Genomic DNA, 13524 nt, shown 5'->3' on the forward strand with positions numbered 1-13524 from the left:
GGTTTTCAGCCTCGACACACCCGAATTTATTATTTTCATTAGTTTATTTAATAAACATAGACTATATAATTTTTAGTTTATAAATATTATTCATAAATGTATATTAATTATTAATGATATCTAACTCCAACCATTGAATACTATTACTATAAAATACAAAAAAAAAAAGAGTTTACTATATATTTATACTATTACTATATAATATATATTTATATGTATACTATTACCATATAATATATTTATATTATTATTATATATTCATGTATTGATATATGCAACAAGGACTACTTGAAGAACATTTGGGAAAAGGAACAAACACTTTCTAACAGTAACACAGGAAGAAGAATAAAATGTAATATATTAACAAAGAGATTTCAAACTCAAATTTCTTACTCAGGATTCAAACAAAAAAAATTAGATAGATATTACTTGCTTGTCAACTTTAGGCAAACATATATTAGCAAAACTAGCTCACAAGAATAACAGTAACACAGTAAGAAGAATCAAATGTAATAATGCACAAGAATCTAAGATTACACCATAAGTCTTTATTAAGCATCAACAATCTGAGATTACACCCTATACACAGTTGAGAAGAACTAGCACACTAATATTATTACAGTTCACACATAATAGAAGTCCTAAAGAAACTCTCTCACAAAGCTAGTTCTCTCTTTCTTAAAGTCTAATCTCTAAAAAATATTGTATTATAGAATGAGGTATATGCCATTCTCTTTGGTTTTCCTTTGTTAAGATTTTTAGAGAACTTTTCATCCTCTGAAAAACAACTATCAGTGTAATTTACTATTAATACAATTAGAAGAATAGTCCATCAAAAAACTTGATCTTGAACAAATTTCCATAAAACAAATATATATGTATTAGAATAGTGAAAATAAAATATTATCACTCAAAAGTTCTTAATTACAAGTGCCAAATGTACAACCACACATATTCTTTATTAACAATATTAACCACTTGTCAATTGAAAACATGCCAACAAATAATCTCATATTCTAGTTGTTGTATTATAAACCCCTGCAAAAACATATTACAAACACACAGAAAAATGTTCCAGCTGTCTTATAAAGCTAGTTAGGTATTGTGAGGAAGAAAAAAAACTCAAAAGAAGAAGAGTGAAAATAGAGAAAAAAAGCTGAGATGTGATATTCATTCTTGCAAGGTTGAGTTTTGTAATGGTGTGTGTTCTTTCTTACTTTCTTTTCTGCTTTCTTGCAGTGATCATAAGGTGTTTGTGTGTGTTGTTTAATTCTTTAACTGAGCTTTTTGTTACTTATTGAAAACATTTGGGGGCTTGGAATTGGTGAAGTAATATCTAAACAATGCATCAAATTCATTTAATTTTTAAATGTAGAACATCATATTGCAGCTTAGATGTAGTAAATCTTAGAAGAGAAATAGAAGAAGCAACACTTTTAATAACCCATGCTGCTAAACAAGCTCATTATCCAAATTCATCTCTACAGAGTTTAAAGGTTCTAAAAAGCTTGTCTCTCTGATATGAAAGCTTCTGCAGTTCACAAATGTCATTTTCAACCAAATCTTCATTACAATATTTTTCCATTCAAAACACGTGTTATACATTCTCAATGTGCATAGAAGTGCCAAAAAAAAGCTTCAAACCAACTTTTTAAATCTGTTTTAGGGACAGTAAAAATAGAAAGTGGAAGTATACATTCCAAAAAACATGGAACTTTGTAATTCTGTTTTCCCAAAGTGTCCTAGATGGTTATAATGGGACAGTCATGGCATATAAGCAGACTGGTACAAGTGGTACAAGTAAAACATATACTCTTGGAAGACTTGGAGAAGAAGGCACAACTGCTCGTGGTATAATGGTGCGTGCAATGGAGGACATTTTAGCAGATATTTCTCTAGAGATTGATTCTGTGTCAGTTTCATATTTGCAGGTTGTTATATTTTGAGGCAAATTCTTTTATTTTTTTTATACATAGTCATAATCTTATGTATATTCCTTGTCAGATATTTGATTTCATAAACAATCAAACTTGTTTTGTGCTTTGATTAATTTGTAATATTTTCCAAATGATCCTAGTTTTTTTTTCTTTCCATCTATGCTTGCAGCTTTATATGGAAACTATACAGGACCTTCTTGATCCTGCAAATGATAACATTTCCATAGTGGAAGACCCCAAAATTGGAGATGTTTCTCTACCAGGGGCTACAATCATTGAAATTTGGGACCATATGAGTTTTGTGGAACTATTAAGGCTTGGAGAGGCTCACTGTTTTGCTGCAAATACATAATTGAACAAAAAATCTTCTCGTAGTCATGCTATTTTGATGGTAATACTTAATGTGTAATTTTTGGTACTTCAATGGTTCCGAATTTTAAAAGTTTTAAATTGTTTAAGGTGGAGCATTAACAATCACATAAACTGCTAAAGGTAAATGTGAATAGGCATGTGAAAGGAAGAGATTCAACTCTTTTGAATGAAAATTGTAACATCTCCCACATAAGTAAAACTCTAAAGGCTCCTTTAGTTCGGAAGGACAAGTTAGTTGTAGTCGATCTAGCTGGTTCAGAGCTTATTGATAAGTTAGGTATGAGTGTTTGAATTTCTTATTACAAAATGAGTCTTTTTTTTATTGTTTGCTTTGTTGACTAGCCTTTATTCATAGGAACAACTTACATTTAGCAACATTTATACCAATTGTTAGCAACATTTAGGAACAATGAGGCAAATGCTTTAAACTGAGGCAGTTTTTTTTCCACAGTTTATACCAACTTAAGAAGGAATTTGATTACAAATATTTATCCAGAAGGCTAGATATACAATTAGATAAACTTATTATGGAACATGAAAGGTAGCAGAAAGCATTTAAGGATGAAATTGAGAGAATAATCAGAGGCACAAAATCAGATTTTTGAGACTGAAAGGAATTATGCAGAAGTCTTGGAAGTAAATATTTGTGTTAATATTATCCAAAAGCATCATGTTCCTTTGAAAATTTTGGCATGTTTATTTGTCTCTTCAAGTTTGTTCCTTCATGTGTTAAATTTTCTTAAAAGCTAATTGGTCTTAACAGCTTTTCATTTTATTATTTTTTTTTAAGCAAGAAAAGTAGCTCAGGTCTCATTGTTTTTTTTAATACATGAACTTCTGATTTGATAATTGCCTATAGTTGTTTTAATTGTTGTAATCCTCATTTTTTGTATTTTTAGAAGGAAAGATTAAAGTATCAGAAAGATTACATGGAATCCATAAAGAAGCTTGAAGAGCAATTGATGATGAATCATTGAAACCATGGCAGTGACAAAATCGCAAATGGAGCGAAAGATAATGGCACTGATGTGACATCTAACAAAAAGGTAATTATATCAGATGAGAAAAAGAGCTTCCTATATAATTGTTTCTGAATGATACCTCTATTATCATCACAGAAGTTTGAAAAATAAAGCATCAAATCAAATAATACATTTTGCTTATTCTGTACTCTGATTCACCATAAAGCGTGTTTGGCACACTGATGTCTCTAAGGATGTAATAACTATACATGTCTAATTCAACTGGAACAAAAACAAACACTAAAATAAATGGTGGGAATTTATTAAATATAAAGTATTCACTATTGCTTTTGATCATCTCAATATCTCAGTCATTAAAAAATTGGCTTATATAGTGATGAATATGTTGCTTTATTATAACGTCTTAAACTTAATATATGGAATAATAGATAACAGTATCTGATCTATTTAGAAATGGATGTGTGGCTTATCTTAAATTATCACTTAGGCTTCTGATTTTCATGCCATATTTGGTCTCTTCTTTCACTCTCCAATTCAACTAACATTTTGAATTATGTTGTAATGTGTCTCTGGAAGTTTGTTTCACAAAATTTGTCTGCTCTAGAGGAAGTTGTTGAACTCAAAAAAATGCTTCAGAAAGAAACTCTTCTAAGGAAGAATGTTGAAGAGGAAATTAATATTCTAAAATATCAAATTTCTCAATAGATAAGGTCAAAAGGTATGTTTCTTCCTCTCTTCTTATAACTCTAATTCGTTGATGCCTTTATGGTATCAGCTATTTCAAGTTACTCTCCTTATTATTCTTAGGATATCGGTTAGTTCAATAAGACTACAACAAACTATATTCTTAGGTATTAAATACTTGAAGTAATTAATATATATATATCTCTGATATGTATTAAATCACTACTTATGGAATAAAATTTCAGATTTTGGGAACCATTGAAGCTTCTGATGATCATTCAGTCTACAAGAAAAAGAGAAAACACTGGCAAAACTCTGGCAAAATGATAAAGATAAGGCGTGTTATCTATCCATATATAATATCAAATATTTATTTCTATGGTGCACGTTGGTATTTAATGCATTATATGACAGGTAAAGTGCAAGTTTTTATTGTTTACCCTGAAACAAGCTATAGCTAGTAATTAATTTATAGTTATCACTACACCAAATACCCCATTCCATAACACATAAATATAAGTTTATTAAAAAAGTGTTATACTATCTAATGTAAAAACAAAAGCGGTAAATAATAAATAGTTAAAAAAAAAGGCGGGTTGGGAAATCGCTATACCTTCCTTTTCCCTCTTCCCGTTCTATTCTCTAGACCTAAACCCAAAGCTCTCGTTTTTTTTCCTCTAATCTAAAAACCCTGTCTCTAAGCCGGTCTCCTCACTCACTCTTCCCCGATCCCTCTCCTTCTCTCTCTCTCTTTCCTGCTCCCTCAACTACAATGGTGAGGGGATGTACGAGGCTTCAACCACGGTGGAGGTCGACGGGGCTGACAGAGGCTCAGCGGGACTGCCGGAGGCTTGACGACGTGGACTCGGAGACTCGTTGGTGCAGGTAAAGATCTCTCTCTCTCTCGTTCTGTTGGTGGGTGAAAGATTAATATTAATATATAATAATATTACACGATTCAACAATGGCAGAGATCACATGCGAGTGCGACAATGTCCCACCTTCTAAATACCAGTGCCAAGCTCTACTTTGCCCCCAGAGCCCATCTCTTTACCTTTTCTTCTAGCTTTGCTTGTAACCCTTTTCTCCGAATCCCTTCTTCCATTCCAAAGCCCCTTTCTCCTCTCATTGCTAGGGTCTCTCTTTCTTCTAAAGCTTCCAATCCCACCATGGGAGACTCTGCCAACGCTAGAATGGACGCTGTCCAGAGACGCCTTATGTTTGAGGACGAGTGCATTTCTGATTACCCTTTTTCCCATTTCTTCTTCTTTTTTGTTTGTCTTCTAGTGTGATTTGTTTGGTTGCTTGGATTTTGAATAGGAAAAATTGTATTATTGATTTTTTTGGTTATATACTTCGTGGGTTTATTAATTTTTTGTTCTTCATTGTTTTATTTCAATTATTGTACTTTGTTTGTTTGATGTTCTTCTTCTTCTTCTTCTTTTTTCATTGTTGAGGTAACGAAGTATATATATCATGGGGCTTAATTTTCTTCCTTAATCTTGCTTCATTACCATGATTTGTTTTATGTTGTGTTTGCTTAATATTTTTTGGTGCTACAACATTGCTATTATCAGTATCCCCTTTAAAATTTCAGCCAACCGAACTGAACAATTGTTGTGGTTAGAAAGCATCAAGATATTGATTTTAAATCTTATATCTACAGATATGTATTGTGTTTGTTTGTTTTTGGACAGAAAAGTGAATTATTGGATTTTTTTTTCATTGCTTTGATCTCTTATTGTTCTTGATATTATAATATTCCTTTTCTTGCTCTCTTTGGCTGTTCAAAGTATGAGAAAATGAAAACTTAGGTTTCATTTCTTTGTTGTTTGTTTTTGGTAAGAAATGAAAATTCAGTGACTGAGGTGATACTTTAATTGAGTATTAACTATAATCAAATGAGTTGAGGTCTATTTTGAAGTAATGACTTATTTATTATTTTTTATTTTTTGAAGAAAAAAGAATTGGAAGCCGAGCTGGTGAAATGTAACACGGGCAGCTAGGCCATGTCACAAAATAAGGTGAAAATTCATTTTTTTCATTAGTTGTTTGATCTGCTTGCTGTTTTTATTTTTCTTAACCTAGTTGGTATTGATGTCTTCAGGTCTGAGCAAGACAAGGAGCTAGAAAAGGAGGTTGTATCTGAAGTTGTGGGTGCTGGCCCATCTGAGGAATCTACATCTAATGGTGTGTAATACACATAGTCTATTAGATTATTCTTTTTCTTGGTTGATATTAAATGACGACAAGTAGGTGTTGAAGGGGTAATGAGAGTGATGAAGGGGAATACGAAGAAGGGCCTGTTGAAATTATCTGGTTAGGAAATGAGATCATTTTCAAAAAGAAAAGTATGCTATATATAATATTTTTTTAGTTGTGGATGAGATTTTGTGATTTGTGACTTGCTTGGTTATGTTTATTATTTTGTCAGTTCTTTGGCAAGATACATATATCTTTGTGCTGAATAACCTTTCTAATGTTACTTATTTTTATATAACACAATTCTTTCATGAAGTAACTGTTGAATATAAATTGTTACAGAAAGAAATTGTCTAGCATAGAGATGGATCGTATGGACTTGCAGTCAACTATTGATGCTCTTCAAGAAGGTTAGTGTTATAATATCATGAATTAAGGTATCGCTTTTGTCACTTATATGTTAGGTTGTGCTACTAATTTATGCCAAAATGAGAGTAGAAAAAGTAGGGGTTGATGGCCAGAGTGTGAACCAAATTAAAGTTTATTGAAACTGCTTTACAAATTCGTATTTGTATCAAGGACTGTCAAGTCTGGTGTAAAGATGGCAAAAGGGAAACAAATTATCTGGAATTAGGAAAGTGTTTATTTAATTACTTGAAATTTAACCGAAACTTAGTCTGAAAATATTCTAATTGTTCTTCTATTATGTGAATTTACACCGACATTGTTCATGTTATTAATACTTATTCCTCTTTTGTTGTTATTTGGGTAGAGAAAAAGCTGTTGCAGTCCAAGTTACGCAAAGCTTCCACTGGTGGAAAATCTGTTTATGTTACCCAGAGTAGTACACATAAGAAAGATGAATCTACTTCTACCGAAGATTTAGGTAATAATTCGTACTTGGGACTCTTATTTTTACTCTGAGAAGTCTCTCTGGGATATTGCTTGTGATTAAAACTTGATTTAATATGCAAAAATTAGTTTTGCTAATTCGTGCCTCTGGTATTTATGCTAGTCAAGAACTGGTCTTGATTCCCCTAAAAAAAAAAAAAAAAACTGGTCTTGATTGTTAAGGCTAAACAGCAGTTCGTTGTCCACTTGATTTGTACATCTAACCTTTTATTGTAGGGTCAAGTGTGAAGTCCAGTTAATTTTTTTTTATCTATCACACTATGCTGTATTGTCATTAAGAATAACTGTATATTACCAATACCTCATTCGGGTTTAAGCTTACTAGTTTGAATCTATTTGAATCCACACAGAAAATGAAGATACCATTACCAATACCTTGAATCAGGAAGTGCAGGATACATCTTTTATTGGAATTGATGCCTCCAATTTTTCAATGTTGCCTGACAATGGCTATTCAAATATACCTCCTGATCAGATGAGAATGATTCAAAACATTAATGCATTAATTGCAGAGGTATCATCTATCTAATCATTTTCTTAAATCATTTCTTGCATCATTTGTTATTTTTCTGCTCAAAAGATTTACTATTTCGAGCAAAACTAGTACATCAGATGATGTTTGTTTATATCATTATTTTGCTAATGAAACAACTACTGTACATTTTTTTCTTGCAGTTGGCTATGGAGAAGGAAGAGTTGGTTCAAACTTTGGCGTCTGAGTCATCTCATTGTTCTCAGTTGAAGGTAATGCAGATGTGATTTTTATTGTTTCTTTGTTAAATTGCACTAAGCTAATTTTCTTTTAAGTTGCTGGTATTCAATTCATGTTGTATCTGGAGATATGGTTAAGCAAGCACACACTTGGATTGTGTAAATGTGCATCTTTCGGTTCGAAAAATGGTTTGATGCACTACAACAAAATAGATGTTTTATGACTTTAATGGGGAGACATTGGAAGTCTACAATGTCTCCCACTTAGTGAGACGTTGTTGCTGGGGTCATTGTAGGTATATATCCCACGTCTCCCGTTGGGAGACGTGCCTCACTTCCCACGTCTCCCACTGGGAGAAGTGAAAAGTCAAATGTTGACTTTCCACCTCTCCCATTGGGAGACGTGGGAAGTCACTCACCTCTCCCAATGGGAGACGTGGGAAGTCCATAGGAGACATCCCACGTCTCCCATTGGGAGAGGTGAGTGATTTCCCACGTCTCCCAATGGGAGAGGTGGAAAGTCAAATGTTGACTTTCCACCTCTCCCATTGGGAGACGTGGGAAGTCTCCCACCTCTCCCATTGGGAGACATTGAAAGTCTCCCACCTCTCCTAATGGGAGACATTGAAAGTCTCCCACATTTAAAAAAAATAAATTAAATAAATTTATAATTAATATTATTAATTTAAATTGAATAATTAATATTAATTAATTATTAAATTAATATTAATTATTAATTAATTTAATATTTAATATTATTAATTTAATATTATTAAATTAATTTAATATTTAATATTATTAATTTAATAATTAATTAAATTGAAATAATATTAATTTAAATTTAAATTATTTTAATCTAAATTTAAATTAATTTAATAATAAATTAAATTGGAAGAAAAAAATATATTTGTTAGATATATACAAGAAATACAATATTTGTTAGAAATATTCAAAATGAACAAATATTGCATTGTGTATGAAGAAAGAGTTAAAAAATTAAAAAAAAAAAACCTATCAACGAGGACGGTAACTTTGGATTATCGGCAACATATATGTCGCCCATTCTTGTCGCAACTCATCAATTTGTGCCTCTGTATATGATGTGTTTGTTAGCTGCAAGAAATATAAAGTAAAATATATTAATTAATTATTTGATTACATTTATAGTTTCAAAAATAATTTGTAAATTTTAATTAATAATACCGTTCTCAAGTAATGCCCAGGACTCGCATGCTCAATCAAATCCTTCAACATCCTCATTAAGTAGTATCCACATGCCACATTGTCCGGTTGGTGTGGACACTAATTATTTAAAAATATGAGTAATTTATTATTAAATTGAAACTTTTTAAAAAAAATGCATACATATTATTCTACTTAATTATTATAAATGTTCAAAAATTTCTGCTAAAGTTACTTACCTGAGGTTGCTTAATGCGTAGAGTATCAGGGATCTCGACATCAGGAAGATTCATAGAGAAAAAAAGATTGAAAGCGCTGACGATCACTGATACAATCTCCTCACGGTTATTTAGCTCTGAATTCACCGGATCACAACAATAAACATGATATGCATATGGTGCCAAAATAAGCAACATCCAATGTTCACTGTATAAGAAAAACAAAAAAATTATAGCTCAAATGTTAAACAATGAAATTATTGATATGGGTCGGAAAAATGACAACTTTTTAAACTTACCCATGGTTCCAAGGGACAAGCATAACTTGTTCTTTTGATTTTACGTCATTGCAACGTCTGAACAGATTCTGAACACGATCGTCGAATGAACTCCCTTGAGTGGCGACGATATTAGGATTGACAAATAAAAACTTATTTTGGCGACCTTGTTGTACCACATATCTGTAAATGAACCTAATACAAAAATATGAAAAATTGTTATATGAATGAATAAATCAAATTAGAAAATTAAATGAACAAACTTATTTGTCAGATATATACCTCATGTAGCTGACAAGTACTGCTTGTCCAATCTTCTCCTTTCGAGCAAACTGAAGTATGTCATCCTTAAATATATAACAGTGAGACATATCCTGATCAAAAACTTCAGACTCTATGCCTAGATTGACACACTCGCCATCATCCCAATGAGATACGATATTCTGTAATCGTTCCAATGGAGTTTGGGCCAATTGTGTTGGAGGAGTTTGTTGTCGTCTTCTTTCTCGAGGTTGTTGTGTTGATGGAGCTCTTGGTCGTTGTGATCTGGTCCTACTTGTAGAGGGAGTCTGCATACAATTATATCAACAATTAAAAAAATTACAAACAAATATAGAATTGTAAAGATAATTATGTAAAAACATGGCATCACCTCATGAGTTACATCTTCAGATATAATGACAAAATCCTTAGGCCACGCTATTGGCGTCCCAATGGCCTGAGCAACTATGTACATGTCCAAATCAGGATATGCAAAAGGGAGAGGACATGTTGGCTTAAGAACACTCGTAATCATAACTTGGAAGTTGTTGCCTGCCTCTCTTTCAATGAGTGTACCTGATGCAACAATGTTTGAAACCGAACCAATTGCTAATTGGCATGCTCGGCCCTGCATAAGAAACATATTATATACAAATAATCATGTTGAAGCAGTAAAGAAATTTATTTGGTTTCAGAATATTCAAGAAAGTTTAATTACCTCTTGCAAAAGCGGTTGTAGTGCAACAATGTGGTGTTCTGCTTGAGGCACTACTGGGTCCGGAGTATAGTAGGACGCCTGCGCTGGTGGCACTGGTGGGTCGGGCACATAGTATGATGATGGCGCTGGTGGGACTCCAACGTTAGATCCTGACCCGCTCTGTTGGGCCAATAATTTTCTCAAGAGCTCATCTTGTTGTTGAAGGCGCTCTTCTAGGCGTTGTGCTTGTTGACGATGCTCTTCTTCTTGTTTTCGAAATCTTTCTTCAAATTCCTTTCTAATGTCGTCATTCGAAGAAGAGGCTTTTGATTTATTTTTCGTTGAGGTAGGTGTTGGAGTATTCCAATATACTGAGCGGGACACACCGTGTCCTCCAGCCCTAACACGTCCTCGAGGCTCAGGAGTGCCCAACGCCCTCGTCAGCACATCATCAGGGCCATCAGGTGCCCATTTACCCTCAGCTTGGAGTTGCCGGTAATGATCCTGTGAAACAATATTCACAGAAAGTTATATATATAAGCTAATAATTTGACATATCAACATTATTAAATATGAGCACTTACAATATTTTTTTGAATCTCAGAGGCCTCTCCAATTAGCTCTCCTTTTGCATTCCGACGACCCATGCTCCATAAATCTGCCCTATCAAGTTCAGTCAGACTTTTCCCACTTTGTTCCATTAACATCTCTTCAATACGCACATAGCCTCCTCTAGAGAGGTTGTGATTGTATTTATTCAGTGCTCGATAATTTTGCATCTCCTCTCTCTTTCTTTGCCACTCGGGAGTTAATCTTGAGTTCACAAACGCTAACCATTCATCCGGAGTTATGACATTCTCAAATCCAAATGGCAAAGCTGGCGGGAACTCATTTGGGTATTTTTTCAAAGCGTCGTAAACGTGTACCCTAGTAAGATTAGTCTTCCAATTTCGGAAGTACTTTCCCGCATCCTTCAACATCTGTTGCTTTTGTTTGGGGTCCAAATCATAAGTTTTCTGCAAGTTTGAAAGTAATAAGAAGCATATTATCAAAATAATATATATTTTAAAAACATTAAATGAAATATAATTAATAAAAATATACCTTCATTGTGTCCCATATTTTATTTTTATCCACCACACTAACATCTTTCCAACTGTTAATGTTGATGGACACAGTTGCTCGAACAACTGATCCAAGCTGTGATGAAACATTACTTCTAGATCCACCCACTAGTTGACCATACTCATTGTATTCAACAGGAGTAAGATGTCCTTCACTCCTTTTTTTGGTGTTTCTAGACATCCATGTACGTCCTCTCACAGATTTATTTTCTTGCTCCACTGACTGAGAATTAGGGCGTTGCTCTCCCTCATCAGAACTACCACCAAAAGGATCAGCCTCCATCTGTGAAACATAAATATCATTATTATAACAATTTTGGACACTCATAATCAAAAGATGAAACACATTGTGATAACAACTAAGAATTTCACATATCATAAACATATGAAACCTATTAAATGGTACCTCAAGACCCATTATCATCAACCCACAATCCTTCACCATTTTCACGGAAACAAATACAATCATCATCAACTTCGTCATTATCTTCTATTGCGGTGAATGTGACAAGTTCTTCTCCGAGAGGTATATCATGTAAATCACCATCTTTAATGTTCCATTCTCTTGTTTGCGTTGGAAGAACAATTGACCATTGGTTGTCTGAAGGATCATTCACATAAAATACTTGTTTCGCTTGTGAAGCTAATATAAATCGATCAGATTTGTGCCCAATTCGATTTAGATTAACTAATGTGAAACCAAAATCTTCATATATTATGCCGCTGTCACTTTTCACCCAATCACAAAAGAAAACAGGTACTCGAGTTGTGATATAATCTAACTCCCAAATTTCATTAACTACTCCATAAAAAGTCATATCACATTCAACTGGATTTTTATCTTTTGCACTAGAGACTTGCACAGTTTTAGCAACAAGGCTAACACCACTGTTTTGTGTGTTTCTGTTGTTATCGCGCTCCCTAGTGTTAAATAGAGTACCGTTAATCATGTATGATGAAAACTTGATGACATTAACTGAAGGTCCTCGAGAAATCCACTTAACAATGTCTGAAACCTTGTTTGATGTGTTTTGTAATTCTGACACAACCTATCAAATCAACATACCAAAAACAACAAAAAATGTCACCTTGTAATTAAGTACTAATTAATGACAACTTTCAATAATCAACACAATTTACCTTTTGTTCTATCCAACTACTAAAAGTTCGATAATGTTCGTCTTGTAACCATTTTGAGTTCCTTGACTTGGATGGAAATTTGGTCTTTATCCAATTAAAATGTTCCCTTCAATTATAAATATGTTGTTAAACAATTGAATATAAGAAATTACACAACTTAAACTTAATGTATTATATGAGTATAACTCACTCGATATAAGGTTGAATTTCATTTATATTCTGCAACACAAGACGATGCGCTTCATCTAGAAGATCTCGACTTACTGTGCATACAACGCTACCACGACGACTCTGAATCTCAACATTTTCAACATCATTTAACCCAATTTTCTGTACACCAGTCATGTATTCAGAACAAAATTCAACTGCCTCTTCTGCAATATAACATTCGACGATGCATCCTTCCGGCCGACTTCTATTCCTAACATACCCCTTAAGAATCTTCATATATCGCTCAAATGGATACATCCATCTTAAATAAACTGGGCCACAATATCTTAGTTCTCTAACCAAGTGAACTGTCAAATGGATCATTATATCAAAAAATGCCGGCGGGAAATATTTCTCCAACTCACACAATACCTCAACAATTTCATCTCTTAACTTAGGTAACTTTAGCGGATCAATCACCTTACAACACAGTGACTTGAAAAACAAGCATAACCTTGTGATTACATCTCGAACTCTCCTAGGCAACACAGATCGAATGGCCACTGGTAGCAAATGTTGCATTAGAATATGACAATCGTGAGATTTCATGCCAGTCAGAATACAACTTTTCATGTCTACCAATGACCTTATATTTGAGGAATATCCGTCTGGA

General features: G+C 33.3%; 1 protein-coding gene and 1 pseudogene across 1 annotated transcript; both read left to right on the forward strand.

The window, feature by feature from the left end:
- The first annotated feature begins 714 nt into the window (after positions 1 to 714).
- On the forward strand, positions 715 to 4303 carry LOC133798135 (kinesin-like protein KIN-UA; annotated as a pseudogene).
- Positions 4304 to 4968: 665 nt separating this feature from the next.
- LOC133798227 (protein BLISTER-like) lies at positions 4969 to 7849 on the forward strand. The gene is made up of 6 exons (XM_062236485.1): positions 4969 to 5264; positions 6084 to 6170; positions 6521 to 6588; positions 6951 to 7064; positions 7441 to 7604; positions 7766 to 7849. Exons 1-6 carry the CDS (start codon positions 4969 to 4971, stop codon positions 7847 to 7849), a joined length of 813 nt encoding a protein of 270 aa, XP_062092469.1.
- The last annotated feature ends 5675 nt before the right edge of the window (positions 7850 to 13524 follow it).

This window comes from Humulus lupulus, chromosome 1 (assembly GCF_963169125.1).
Source record: "Humulus lupulus chromosome 1, drHumLupu1.1, whole genome shotgun sequence".
Lineage (NCBI taxonomy): Eukaryota > Viridiplantae > Streptophyta > Magnoliopsida > Rosales > Cannabaceae > Humulus > Humulus lupulus.